Source organism: Stegostoma tigrinum, chromosome 1 (genome assembly GCF_030684315.1).
Source record: "Stegostoma tigrinum isolate sSteTig4 chromosome 1, sSteTig4.hap1, whole genome shotgun sequence".
NCBI lineage: Eukaryota > Metazoa > Chordata > Chondrichthyes > Orectolobiformes > Stegostomatidae > Stegostoma > Stegostoma tigrinum.
Window position 1 is genome coordinate 50548924 of NC_081354.1, and position 15606 is coordinate 50564529.

General features: G+C 43.3%; 1 protein-coding gene across 3 annotated transcripts in view; it reads right to left on the minus strand.

The window, feature by feature from the left end:
• lrba (LPS-responsive vesicle trafficking, beach and anchor containing) overlaps positions 1 to 15606 on the minus strand; it is an 856602-nt gene that overhangs the window by 194113 nt on the left and 646883 nt on the right. For all 3 annotated transcript variants that reach the window (XM_048526975.2, XM_048526966.2, XM_048526981.1), the window contains one exon: positions 14135 to 14254. In XM_048526975.2, the coding sequence (XP_048382932.1) occupies positions 14135 to 14254 (120 nt within the window). The remainder of the gene's footprint in view (positions 1 to 14134; positions 14255 to 15606) is intronic.

Sequence of the window (15606 nt, forward strand, 5' to 3'; positions counted from 1 at the left end):
GTTCAGAGACCAAGGTGATAAGTTATACAGTCTCACAATCCTATATTTTTGGTTGACAAATCTAACATAGCTATATAATGAAAAGAAGAATGAAGAATAAATTAATTCATGTAAATGCCGATTCAGATTGTTTGTTGAAGGAAGAACAACCAGAACTGATGTATGTAGTCGAGTCACACTCAACAAAGCTTTTAGAAAGAAGTGACTAGATGACTCACTGGAATCTCAGTGGCGACAACAGCAGGTCAGAACCAAGAAATTATTCATCAAGTAACACATCTCTCAGCTCCGCAAAACCAGTTCTCACTCTACTAAGCCCAAGTCAAGAGTGTGTTGGAACACTCTCCACCACCTAGATTGGTGGAGTTCCAAAAATACTCAAGAAGGTTGCCACCATCTAGGACAAACCAGCTGTTGGATTGGCACCATATCCATGAATGATCATTCCTCCATCCTAGGTGCCATGGAGTAGCAGTGTGTAACATCTACAAGTTGCACTGAAGAAATTCATCAAGGCACCTTCTGCTGCATATTCCAAGCTCATGGCCTCTACTACCTAGAAAACATGGGCAAAAATGCATGGGAACTCCACTAACTGCAAATTACCGTCCAAACCGCACAACATTATGAGTTGGAACTTTACACTGCCTTTTTAATCGCTGCTCTTGGGTCAAAATCCAGCAACTCCACTACAACACAGTGGGTGTTCCTAACCCCACGTACTGCAGGGAAACACACCACCACCTTTCATAAGGGTAAATTAAGGCTGGGCAATAAATTATGGTTTAGCCAGTGAGGCCCACGCGCAGTAACGAATATTTTAAAAAATAAAATCAGAATTCAGTAGACGGAATGCATTTTGAGTTCCAGAAATGGTTAAATTGGTTTAAAGCTGCCACTGAAGGAAAACAAAGTTGAGTGAACAAACAAGTCCCCCTCCACCGACACCCTCATCCGACTAGCCGAACTCGTCCTCACCCTCAACAACTTCTCTTTCGATTCCTCCCACTTCCTACAGACAAAGGGGGTGGCCATGGGCACCCGCATGGGCCCCAGCTAAGCCTGTCTCTTTGTAGGTAACGTGGAACAGTCCCTCTTCTGCACCTACACAGGCCCTAAACCCCACCTCTTCCTCCGTTACATTGATGACTGTATCAGCACCACCTCTTGCTCCCCAGAGGAGCTCGAACAGTTCATCCACTTCACCAACACCTTCCACCCCAACCTGCAGCTCACCTGGGCCATCTCCAGCACATCCCTCACCTTCCTGGACCTCTCAGTCTCCATCTCAGACAACCAGCTTGTAACTGATGTCCATTTCAAGCCCACCGACTCCCACAGCTACCTAGAATACACCTCCTCCCACCCACCCGCCTGCAAAAATTCCATCCCCTATTCCCAATTCCTCCGCCTCCGCCGCATCTGCTCCCATGATGAGGCATTCCTTTCCCGCACATCCCAGAAGTCCAAGTTCTTCAAGGACCGCAACTTCCCCCCCCCGCAGTGGTCGAGAACGCCCTTAACCACGTTTCCCTCATTTCCCGCAACACATCCCTCACACCCCGCCCCTGCCACAACCGTCCAAATAGGATCCCCCTCGTTCTCACACAGCACCCCACCAACCTCCGGATACAACGCATCATCCTCCGACACTTCCACCATCTACAATCCGACCCCACCACCCAAGACATTTTTCCAACCCCACCCTTGTCTGCTTTCCGGAGAGACAACTCTCTCCATGATTCCCTTGTTCCCTCCACACTGCCCTCCAACCCCACCACACCCGGCACCTTCCCCTGCAACCGCAGGAAATGCTACACTTGCCCCCACACCAGGCCTCAAGATGACTTTCCATATTAAGCAGAGGTTCACCTGCACATCTGCCAATGTGGTATACTGCATCCACTGTACCCGGAGTGGCTTCCTCTACATTGGGGAAACCAAGCGGAGGCTTGGGAACCACTTTGCAGAACACCTCTGCTCGGTTCACAATAAACAAGTGCACCTCCCAGTCACAAACCATTTCCACTCCCCCTCCCATTCTTTAGATGACTTATCCATCATGGGCTTCCTGCAGTGCCACAATGATGCCACCCGAAGGTTGCAGGAACAGCAACTCATATTCCGCTTGGGAACCCTGCAACCCAATGGCATCATTGTGGACTTCACCAGCTTCAAAATCTCCCCTTCCCCCACCGCATCCCAAAACCATCCCAGTTCGTCCCCTCCCCCCACTGCACCACACAACCAGCCCAGTTCTTCCCCTCCACCCACTGCATCCCAAAACCAGTTCAACCTGTCTCTGCCTCCCTAACCTGTTCTTCCTCTCACCCGTCCCTTCCTCCCACCCAAGCCGCACCTCCATCTCCTACCTACTAAACTCATCCCACCTCTTTGACCTGTCCGTCTTCCCTGGACTGACCTATCCCCTCCCTACCTCCCCACCTATACTCTCCTCTCCACCTATCTTCTTTTCTCTCCATCTTCGGTCCGCCTCCCCCTCTCTCCCTATTTATTCCAGAACCCTCACCCCATCCCCCTCTCTGATGAAGGGTCTAGGCCTGAAACGTCAGCTTTTGTGCTCCTGAGATGCTGCTGGGCCTGCTGTGTTCATCCAGCCTCACATTTCATTATCTTGCATTCTCCAGCATCTGCAGTTCCCATTATCACTCAGTCAGGATGAAGGTGGTTTAAGACTCTTTGGTTAATATCACTACACCTACCTCTGGCATCCCTTGCCTTTGCTCTTCTGAAAACTAGGCAAAGTTTAAATGATGAAACCGACATCATGTCTAACATAGGATTCACTGTTTTGGATGAATTCAATTTGAAAGAAAGATGTTCAAATAACTAACTGAAACACTGCTATACAATGAACATGCTTGCTTTTTCTTTTTGCATGTCATGGTTACAATATTTTCAAATTCTTGCAAGTAACTGCTCTGTATTGTACATTTTAAAGAATTTGACAGGATGCCATGGTTGGACCAGAATGAATCAAATAATTAAAAAAAACAGGATCTCTTAAAGTCACTAGGTTTGCTCTCTTCAGCAATGGAAGATAAAGCATGATGAAAGAGAGAGACAGAAAAATCACATTTTCCTCTTTCCCTACTTCCCATGGAAAAGTTGCCAGCCTCAAATTTCAATGTACCTCGTACTGTGAAACAGACTTTTACAACGTCTGGTGCTATCCATTGCTAGAACTACATAATTTGCAGAATGGCTGACGGCAAACTGCATTTTTAACTGCTGGTGACTATACTCCCACAAATAAACAACTTCAATTTATTATTTATCCAAAAATATTTTGTCTCTGCCTACACCTGCCATGAAAAAATGGCCAGGTGGCTTTAATACAAGGTAGAGCTGAAGAAGCACAGCAAGCCAGGCAGCGTCAGAGGAGCAGGAAACTTGATGTTTCAGGTTAGGACCCTTTTCAAGAAGAGTCCTGAACCAAAACATCAACTTTCCTGCTCCTCTGATGCTGCCTGGCCTACTGTGTTATCTCTGACTGCGTCATCTGTAGTTCTTGCTATCTCTCACCAGGTGGATTTAGTTATTTCTGGGAGGGGAGAGGGACAGAAAGCAGTACCATAAAGAAAAGGAATTTTTGTTACTTTGGATTTTTTTGAAAAGGGAAATATTTACTGTGATGAGAACGTTTTTAACATTTACTTGAAAAATCCTGAACAGTTTCAACTATATAGTTGCTCAATGCAGAAATCATAGAGCTTTATAATATAACATTGCACCCAGGCATTATCTGGAGTGTGGAAATACTCCCTGATTTCTCTTCACTCCTTGAAGCCCTCTTCTCTGACCCTTCCACTCTCACCCATAAACAAGTGAGGAGCTCATTGATATCTTACCACAAAGACTGATGTAAATATACTCTCTGATGAAGGGTCTAGGCCCGAAACGTCAGCTTTTGTGCTCCTGAGATGCTGCTTGGCCTGCTGTGTTCATCCAGCCTCACATTTTATTATCTTGGATTCTCCAGCATCTGCAGTTCCCATTATCTCTAAATATACCCCTGCTGCTTCCTTTGTTCTTAAAGCCAACCAAACCAAGCTTCCCAGTTGATTAGAGACAATAGGAGAGTTGCAGTATGGCGCACTGATCTCAACATCGCTGAGGCCAGATGCCAACCCTCTGACACCTCCTCCTACTGCCTGCTGGATCATGACCCCACCTCTGAGCACCAAACAATCATCTGCAAAACCATCCACAACCTCATCCCCTCAGGTGACCTCTCACCCACAGCCTCCAACCTCATCGTTCCCCAACGCCGCACCGCCCGCTTCTATCTACTTCCCAAAATCCACAAACCTGACTGCCCTGGTCGACCCAATTTCTCTGCCTGCTCCTGCCCCACAAACTCATCTCCACCTCTCTGGAGTCCATTTTCTCCCCTTTGGTCCAGGAACTCCCTACCTTCGTCCATGACACCACCCACACCCTCCATCTCCTCCAGAACTTCTAATTCCCCAGTCCCCAATCTCACTTTTACTATGGATGTCCAGTCCCTATATAACAGTATTCCCCATGCAGATGGCCTAAAGGCCCTCCATTTCTTCCTGTCCCGCAGGCCTGACCAGTCCCCCTCCACTGACACCCTCATCTGCTTAGCCAAACTTATCCTCACCCTCAGCAACTTTTCTTTCAATTCCTCAACACCCACTTCCTACAGACAAAGCAGGTGGCCATGGGCACCCGCATGGGCCCCAGCTATGCCTGCCTCTTTGTAGGTTACGTGGAACAATCCCTCTCCCATACCGACACTGGCCCTAAAACCCATCTCTTCCTCTGTTACATTGATGACTGCCAGCGCCGCCTCAAGCTCCCATGAGGAGCTCGAACAGTTCATCCATTTCACTAACACCTTCCACCCCAACCTTAAGTTCACCTGGACTATCTCTAAAACCTCCCTCACCTTCCTGGACCATCTCGCGGAACCACCTAGAAACCGATATCCATTTCAAGCCCACCGATTCCCACAGCTACCTAGAATACACCTCCTCCCACCTTCCTGTAAAAAGGCCATCCGCTATTCCCAATTCCTTCACCTCTGCCGGATCTGCTCCCAGGATGAGACATTCCACTCCCGTACATCCCAGATGTCCTCGTTTTTCAAGGACCACAACCTCTCCCCCGCAGTGGTCGAGGACGCCCTTGACTGCGTCTCCCACACTTCTCACAACTCATCCATTACACCCTGTCCCCGCAATAACCAAGAAAGAATCCCCCTTGTCCTCACATACCACCTCACCAACCTCCGGATCCAATGCATCATCCTCCAACACTTCCGCCATCTGCAATCCGACCCCACTACCAAAGATATTTTGCCCTCTCCGCCCTTGTCTGCCTTCCGGAGAGACCACTCTCTCTGTGACTCCCTTGTCCACTCCACACTCCTCTCCAGCCCCACCACACCTGGCACTTTTCCCTGCAACCACAGGAAGTGCTACACCTGTCCCCAAACCTTCTCCCTCACCCCCATCCCAGGCCCCAAGAAGACTTTTCACATCAAGCAGAGGTTCACCTGCACATCTGCTAATGTGGTACACTGCATCCACTCTACCCGTTGTGGCCTCCTCTACATCTGGGAAACCAAGCAGAGGCTTGGGGACTGCTTTGCAGAACACCTCCGCTCGGTTCGCAGTAAACTACTGCACCTCCCAGTTGCAAACTATTTCAACTCCCCCTCCCATTCCTTAGACGACATGCCCATCCTGGACCTCCTGCAGTGCCACAATGATGCCACTCGAAGGTTGTAGGAACAGCAACTCATATTCCGCTTGGGAACCCTGCAGCCCAATGGTATCAATGTGGACTTCACAAGCTTCAAAATCTCCACTCCCCCCACTGCACCCCAGAACCAGCCCAGCTTGTCCCCGCCTCCCTAACCTGTTCTTCCTCTCACCTATCCCCTCCTCCCATCTCAAGCCACACCTCCATTTCCTATCTACTAACCTCATCCTGCCCCCTTGACCTGACTGTCCTCCCTGGACTGACCTACCTCCTCCCTACCTCCCCACTTACACTCACCTTTACTGGCTCCATCCCTGCCTCTTTGACCTGAATGTGACCTCTCCACCGATCGTCTCCTCGATCCATCTTCTATCTGCCTCTCCCTATTTATTTCAGAACCCTCTTCCCCTACCCCATTTCTGATGAAGGGTCTAGAACCGAAACGTCAGCTTTCCTGCTCCTAAGATGCTGCTTGGCCTGCTGTGTTCATCCAGCTCCACACCTTGTTATCTCCAAGCTTCCCAGTTTCCCACTTTACTCCTGAACTCACTTCCTCTATTTTCTTTCCTGTCCTTCTCTTTGTGCTCTCTTGAAGCTTTCATATCCATATAGCTGGCCTGCTCTCCCTTCACCAGTTTTTCAACAAACTGCTGACCAGCCAACTTCTCTTTCTGGTTTCCACATCAGCTGATACTGTTAACAAGTTTCCTTTAGTTAGGTGTTATGTCCCTTCCCTTCAAACCTGCCATGGACATGCAGTCCCTAGACACTTTGTTGCTTCACAAATCCATAGCCATATACCCACAGCTTTATGTTTAACACATTGAAACAAATCTGAACCATTGCCAGTATAGTTAAATATTTCTTACCAAAGTCACAATGGCATCCTATATGACTTGGGCCGTATTAAATTACTACTGTTCATCCTTCCTAATCTTTTGACAATTGATTGCAATACCACGTCCAGTGCTTCTCCATTATCCAGCTGGATGTAAATACCCACGCCCAGTTTCATTGCTGTTCATTTGAGTCGCAAACTTATCTTCAACAGCTTCTCTTTTCACTCAAGTTCTATCATCTCTGGAGTCTTCCAAAGATTGACTTTCTCCCACTCCCATTTCTTATCCATACGTTGGAATCACCTGGAACATGACAGGTTCCAGTTCTGCCTAAGTACTATCTCTCTCAACCCCTATGCTGCCTCTGAATTGTCATGTAGCTTGTCTGAAATCTAATAACAAATTAACAGAAATTTCAATCAGCTAGAAGCTAGGAAGACTGAAACCACTGCCTTTAGTCTCCAATTCTTCTCAAGGGGAAGCAATGGCCTAGTGGTATCATCACTGGACTGTTAATCCAGAGACCCAGATAATGTTCTGGAGACCTTTGTTCAATTCTTGCCATGGCAGGTGGTGTAATTTGAATTCAATGCAATAGCTGGAATCAGAATCTAATGATGACCATGAACCCATTGCTGATTGTCGGGAAAAACCTATCTGGTTCATTAATGTCCTTTAGGGACGGAAGCTGCCATCCTTACATAGTCTGGACTACATGTAACTCCAGACCAGCAGGAATATAGTTGACTCTGAACTGCCTTCTGGGCAATTAGAAATGGGCAATAAATGTTGCCTGGCCAGCGACACCCTCATCCCGTGAATGAAAAAAGAAAAAAGAAACCTCAAATTCTGATCCCAAGCCACAGATGCCATCCACTTGGTCACTGAGGCCAAATCAGACAGATCACAACTTATTTTACAGAGATAAACTGCAAATCCTATGTCTATTTCATTACCAAGATTGTATATTTTCTGCATTCTTGCCTGAAGTTCATCTGGTGCTAAAAATTTATTTGTGCCTTTGTGACTATTAGCCTTGATCATTGACTATTGTGATGCTGTCCTGGTCAGTCTCCCATCTTGCACCCTCTGAGAACCCGAGGTTACCCATACTGACAGGCATCAAGGCACATTCACTCGTAATCACCAAATTAGGTTGGCATGTGTTCCCAGTCCTTCTGTGGCTCTGACTTCCCTTATCTGTATAACATTCTCCTGCCTTGCTGGTGAAATTCTGCATTGCTCTTATCCTGAACTCTTAACACAGACCTCAAACAGTCTTCCATTGATACCAGTGACTTTAGGTGTGTAGTTCTTCATCTCTGAAATTTGTCCCCTAACTCTTTGTATCTGTCTCTCCTTTAATACATTCCTTAAAATCTTTTTCTTTGACCAAACTTTGAATAGCTGACTTAACAGCTCATAGGGTTTCGCATCAATGTTTGTTGACAATGGTTTTGCTTTCCCTAAATACCTTGAAATACTTCATGATACTAAAGGTGTAGTAAAGTTGTTATTTTTGTTCTGTGACTTAAAGTTCCAATTCTAATACCGTATTGTGTGAACAAAATTGATTACTTTCTTCAATAATCTTGTTTTTGGTGAGGGTTGTAACTGATTTAATGTTTATAATATATAATTTGAAATAATCGATACTTCTGATGTGATTAAACAGATAGATTCTTTTATGCCAAAATCAGTGCCCTGAGATTATTTTTTGAAAAGTAAGGCTTTCTTTTAAGAAATGGCCTTTCCACTTCTTCTCTTTTGAAAGGCCTTAATATTTACTTATTTACTAATTTTGTTTTGGAGGATTGTTTTGGGTTGGACTCCACGATCTTTGCATTTGTTTTTCACAAATCTTCATACAAATGTCTTTACAGATCTCCTGCTAAAATGTGATAGAAGGAACAAAAGACTATTTTCTTAATATTTGTTGTGATATGCATTATAGTCACAACACTAAATGCCTAAAAACATAAATACACCATATATTTTTTGAGATAAAAAGTTTAATCTTTGAAAATAGCATGTGCTTCAGATCTTTTTAAAAAATGACTAGCTGTTTATGCATTAAAAGCAGAATCAAGTAGCAGTAAGACTGGTAAATTTATACTCTTGATATTTGGGGAAATATTGCCAAGCTAAGACAGCTTTAATCAAAAGGCAAGCAATGTATGAAAAAATTAAAAACAATTAATATGGATTTGTTAAGAGACACTACCAAAAGAACATTGAGCCAGGTTCAAATAAAGGTTATATCCCAGCATAGTCATGTAAGGATTGGGCCTTCGCTTTGATCACAAACCCCAAGGCTCTCACAGTATGAAGACATGAATTGGTTGTGACCACACATATGCTTCAGTTTTCATCATTAAAGTACAATACCTACTGGCATGAACTCTCTCTGCAGCCAATTCATGTGATTCTCTGCAATGTTGATTACCACTGGCCTCCAGGCTAAGCTAGCTAACTGATATTTGAAGAACAAATCAAAATAATCAATCAGTCCACTAAGCATGAGGGTCTTTTGAAATGAAAAAGATCACAGAAGATTCGTCCTGGTGTCCATTACCTTAAAATAAACTGGATATTCTGTACATTTGGCAACAAACTAGGATGTCAGTTGCGCTGTGGTTTGCTTACTTGCAATTTTATTCTGTGATCAGAACTTAAACTGAATGGGAATGCACCAAGCGGAGCAGTTAAACCTTGAGGTTGTTGATTTTAAAAAAAACTTGTGTTTTGATTTATGTTTTGGGATTGCTATATTGATTGAATGCAAAAGTATGTATGAGGTGAAGGGAATCCTGCTCATGTGAAAACATTGAAGAACATTAAATATTTCCACTTTTCAATTCATCCTCACTAGATAAAGTACATTTACACCACACAGATTTGGAATTAATTAACAAGTAAGGTTATCTTCCTGTTCTTTTTGCTAAGTGTACTTATATAATTCCAATTAGTTTATTGTCCTGGTGCCACAACAACACGTTCTATCTGGATTAGAAACAAAGTGCTGCAGCTGGTCGAGGGTGAGAAATAGAGTTAATGTTTCAAGTCCAATACAAGTCTTCTTCAGAACTCTCTACATCAATGTTGAGAGGTAGGGATGCATCTACTTCTTCCTTATAATCATACTTTATGCATTTAGTGGCATGACTATCATGCATATCACAAACTTTAAGAAAATATTCTTCTAATAAATCTTAGTTCGCGAGTTTTGAGAAGATTTGTAGCTCAGGTTGAGGTTCTGGATGTGAGTTTGCTCGCTGAGCTGGAAGGTTCGTTTTCAGACGTTTCGTCACCATTCTAGGTAACATCATCAGTGAGCCTCCGACGAAGCGCTGGTGTTATGTCCCGCTTTCTATTTATCTGGTTAGGTTTCCCTGCGTTGGTGATGTCATTTCCTGTTCTTTTTCTCAGGGGATGGTAGATTGGCTCCAAATCAATGTGTTTGTTGATGGAGTTCCGGTTGGAATGCCATGCTTCTAGGAATTCTCGTGCATGTCTCTGTTTGGCTTGTCCTAGGATGGATGTGTTGTCCCAATCAAAGTGGTGTCCTTCCTCATCTGTATGTAAGGATACGAGTGATAGTGGGTCATGTCGTTTTGTGGCTAGTTGATGTTCATGTATCCTGGTAGCTAGCTTTCTGCCAGTTTGTCCAATGTAGTGTTTGTCACAGTTCTTGCAAGGTATTTTGTAGATGACGTTCGTTTTATTCGTTGTCTGTATAGGGTCTTTTAAGTTCATTAGCTGTTGTTTTAGTGTGTTGGTGGGTTTGTGGGCTACCCTGATGCCAAGAGGTCCGAGTAGTCTGGCAGTCATTTCGGAAATGTCTTTGATGTAGGGGAGAGTGTTTATGGTTTCTGAGCCCGTTTTGTCTGTTTGTTTGGGTTTATTGCTGAGGAATCGGCGGACTGTGTTCATAGGGTACCCATTCTTTTTGAATACGCTGTATAAGTGATTTTCACAGTGCAGCACAGAGGAACTACGCAAAGCAGAGGAAAATCACCTATACAGCGTATTCAAAAAGAATGGGTACCCTATGAACACAGTCCGCCGATTCCTCAGCAATAAACCCAAACAAACAGACAAAACGGGCCCAGAAACCATAACCACTCTCCCCTACATCAAAGACATTTCCAAAATGACTGCCAGACTACTCGGAACTCTTGGCATCAGGGTAGCCCACAAACCCACCAACACACTAAAACAACAGCTAATGAACTTAAAAGACCCCATACAGACAACAAATAAAACGAACGTCAACTACAAAATACCTTGCAAGAACTGTGACAAACACTACATTGGACAAACTGGCAGAAAGCTAGCCACCAGGATACATGAACATCAACCAGCCACAAAACGACATGACCCACTATCACTCGTATCCTTACATACAGATGAGGAAGGACACCACTTCCATCGTAGGGCAAGCCAAACAGAGACACGCACAAGAATTCCTAGAAGCATGGCATTCCAACAGGAACTCCATCAACAAACACATTGATTTGGAGCCAATCTACCATCCCCTGAGAAAAAGAACAGGAAATGACATCACCAACCCAAGGAAACCTAACCAGATAAATAGAAAGCAGGACATAACACCAGCGCTTCGTCGGAGGCTCACTGATGATGTTACCTAGAATGGTGACGAAACGTCTGAAAATGAACCTTCCAGCTCAGCGAGCAAACTCACATCCAAAATCTTAGTTCAGAATCATTTGTGGGGCAAATTCAGATTTGAATCTCATGGGTTTGATCTTCCCTTTTGGATCAGGAACTGATAATGGGACAATTTAGGGGTCCCAAAGCCACTCATTCTCCCTCCTTCACCTATTGGGAAGTAGTTGTAACCACTGATTTCAAATGAAATGGATGCGTTGAGGAGGCAACCAATCTGGTTGTTAGTTGGAGATTAAGGTGAGACTATACAAGTGTGCATTTAAAAACACTATGGCTGTGATTTGAATGAGAAAATGTATGCACTGATGATCAAACAAGAAAGGCAGCTGTCTAACACACAGGCCAGGATGTTCCTCACTTCTCTGACTCAAAATGGAGATTTTCCTGGAGTCACAGCGGGAGTCACTCTTTCTAGATGGTGACAAAAGGACACCATCCAGACCAATGCTGGCATGGCTGGAGGTTGCTGTGATCAACAGCAGAAGAGCTGTGTTCAGGCAAACTGCCCACTGTGCCAGAAAAGGTTCAACAGTTTTCTTTGTTTAGGCAAGGTGAGCATAGTGGAAGGCCCTCATGACAGGCCCCTAGATATCAAACTCTAGTTGGCGCAGCAGAGTCTTCAGGGAACATGCACATCTGAACATGTGATAGATACAGATCCGGGATACTTACCAGTCCCTCAAAAAATTTGAAGTCTTAGCACTGTTGGATCTTGTCAGAACTGATACTTGTGGTTTTGTATGTAAATGATTGGGAATGGTCAAAGAGGCCAGCATCACCTTATCTCTCTACTTCTTTTGTCAGGTGCCTATACTAAGGTTATCTTAGCCTCTCCTTCTGCTCTGCTCTCCTCAGAGTCCAGGGCTCTGCTTTTTTCACCAAGAATTTTGCACAAAATCTGAGAACAGTTCTTCCATTATGAGCTATTATCTTTAAGCTCAGTTGAACTCTCTATATTATCAGTAAGTTTGAATCCTATCTTTTATGTCACTCGATGCCAGAATAGTGATGAACTCCGATAGTACATGAGCTCGTACAGAAGTTTGTCCCAACAATCTCTGCGCACGACACGGCACCTGTATCTTCAACTGACTCTCTACACTGTTGCTGTTTCAGTGTGCATGTTCTGCTTTTGACTCTGCGTGCAGCACAGACATCCCCACCCAAATCACAAACTGGCCCTCAACAAACCATCAATGATAACTTTAATTAATCTCCCTCCCAAGTCAAGCATTTTTCCAAGGCCCAACACTCCCATTCTGATAAAACCAGCTAGCCTACAGGAAAATGCTAACAGGAATCTGACATGCTCATCACCAGCACTATCTTTACCATTGTCCACCTCTGATCCTGACACTGGAGGCACCTAAATATCCTGGTCCGTATTTTTTCTCTCATCATACAGATTTTCAACTGCCAGTAACTGTGTCCATGCTTCTATCAAGTTACTTGTCACATAAACATCACTTAAATACAAATGAAGTATGATATATTCTCATCCCCTTAATACTACATTTCCTAAGTAATTTTCAGTCACTACAACACCAATAATATTAAAAGAAAATTGGGCTGAACAACCTGTGATCTTTCGTTGGTCATTGTATTTTAATTTTATAGTGAAAGGTGTGTGAGACCTATTAGGTAATTAATTACACCAGACTCAACAAAAACAGAAAATGTTGGCAGCATCTGTGGAGAGATAAACAGTGTTAATATGTTGAGTCCAGTATGACTCTTCTTCATAACTTCATAGAATATAGGAAATCAGTGGAAGGTTGTGAAGACAGCAGTGATGTATAAACAAGACGCAGCAGAAGATGAGATGTGGATGGCAGATGTCCACGTGAGTTAAAATCTATTCAGTGAAGAAAATACATAAGAGGTTGAGAGTTGGTGGTGATGAAAGCATGAGAGTGGAAGAGCATGATATTATAACAATGTAATTATGCATTCTTGGTCATGGACGGAGCGTGGACCTTGAAAATTTAATCCAGTGGCTAGCAAGACAAGGAGATTATTCACTCCTGTAGTTAGCATAGTCAGGAGGAGAGAATGACAATTTATAGAATTGCAAGCAAGGACTGAAAAGTGACTAGGTTGGCTTATGTTTATTTTGGAAAAGTTTGAGCTCACCCAAGGTAGTAAATCAGACACAATGGCAACAGTCACAACATTGACACTGTCACCATAAACATGTAGCTACTCTGGCCACAGTGAATGGCAACCAATATATGAGGAATAAAGCAAACCTTGGGGTTAAGGTAGAAATTCATACGTACGGAACGGTAAAAGTTCAGAAGCGTAAAAAATCATAACAAAAGCGGAAATTACTTCTCTGTACATATTCTGACAACTATGACCAAGTATATTCAAAGGTGAAGATGTCCACTTAGACTTGAATCTTTTATATTGAATATAGAACCCCTACAGTGTGGAAACAGGCCCTTCGGCCCAACAAGTCCACAGTGACTCTCAGAGCATCCAGCCAGACCCATCCTCCTATAACCCACCTACACTTCCCTGAACACCACAGACAATTTAGCATGGCCAGTCCACCTAGCCTGCACATCTTTGGACTGTGGGAGGAAACTGGAGCACCCAGAGGAACCCCAAGCAGCCGGGGAGAATGTGCAAACTCCACACAGACAGTTGCCTGAGGGTGGAATCAAACCTGAGTCCCTAGTGTTATGAGGCAACATTGCTAACCACTGAGCCACCATGCCATCCTAAATGAGGCCACAAAGTTTCAAAAGTTCACCATTTCATGGGATACGGCAAACTAAGTGATAAATCTACTTTTAGAGTCATTGACAACATTGTTCAGTACAACAATAAACAATTTTAAATACCTTTACGTCAGAGGTGTCACGTTGACAGTTGCGCCATGCTCTAGACACTGCTGAAAATGTTCTATCAGCATGATCAAATTTTCCTCCTTGCAGGTTCAGAAAGAAGGTAGTAAATGGCTCCTGCACAGTGAGAGATTGAGGAAAAGACCATTTAGCATTTATAACTAAACAAGCATTTGTAGTCCGTTATGGAATAGACAATATCTGACATTCATGGAGTTTTGACAGAATTGGAGGTAAGATTATGGTAACCTGCCACAGTTTACATATCTCCTTCAACACTTTGACCTCAAGACAGACTTCTGAATTTGTTTAACTGAGTCATTTTTAAATGGGTCTGATTGTTCTACAAACAATATTCGCATTTTTGCAGTTGAAATAACTGAGTGTTCTTACAATCAGTTTAGTAAGACGTCTAAAAATATATTTAGAAAAAAGTTCTTCTTCCTGCTTTGTATATTCTAGATTTAGTGACTTTTTTGTTATTCTGAAAACTGATTGGCTGGGACTATATTTATACAAGATATCACAGAATGTATCATAAAACAAAAAAAAATTGGAACTACTCAGCAGAATAGGCGGCTTATGGAAAGAAAGTAACAAATTTGACTTTTTGTCAGAACTGGCATTGTGATATTTTTAATTGCTCTAAAAAATACGGCTTCAATTAGTAGATGCCCTGGCAACTTGCAAAACCTATATGATGTTTTTGGGAATTTATACAGCCTATCAGGGAGTTTGGGTTGGAAGGAATTTCATGCCCAGATTGGTACTGTCCAACAGTAATTTAGTTTATGTCAAATAAAACCATACTGTTACATAATGATAGAAGATGCAGGAAACAGGAATTACAGATGGACAGTGGGAATTCAAACAAAGTGAATACAAAAAAGAATATGCATAACTGCATAGTTTAGAGTGATTCCTATCTGTCTACTTATAAATTAAATATGAATTGTTGAGTGACATAACAACAGCCATACATTTGTAAAGAAATCATGAAGTGTGGAAGAATAAAATTATTTAGCTCAGCATTTGCCCTGTCCCACAGATTCTCTTTCCTTCCTCATGTTATTTCTTTCTTCATAATAAAATATTTTCACTGCCTACTCGCCTACAGTCTAATTCTATCCTTCCCTCTCATTTGCCCTTTCTTACTCTTCCAACATGTTCCACATCTTCCATTCCCTCTTTTCCTGCTTAATCTTCCTCCATCTCTCAGTCTGTCTTTCTACCTTTGGCTAATTTTCACTTCCCCATCTCTCATTCACCCTTCCTTTCTTTACTCATTTTTTTTTGCCTAATCCTTTCTTAATGTTTTATTTTCTTTTTTTCTATCCCATTCTGCATTTTCTTTTATTCCCTCTTTTTCACATTACCAGCAGTGACTCCTTCTTATCTGGGGGTAGGAACAAGAACACAGAGAGGTGGAAAAATATCAGCAAGTATTCTTACTCCTGATCACTGTGCCT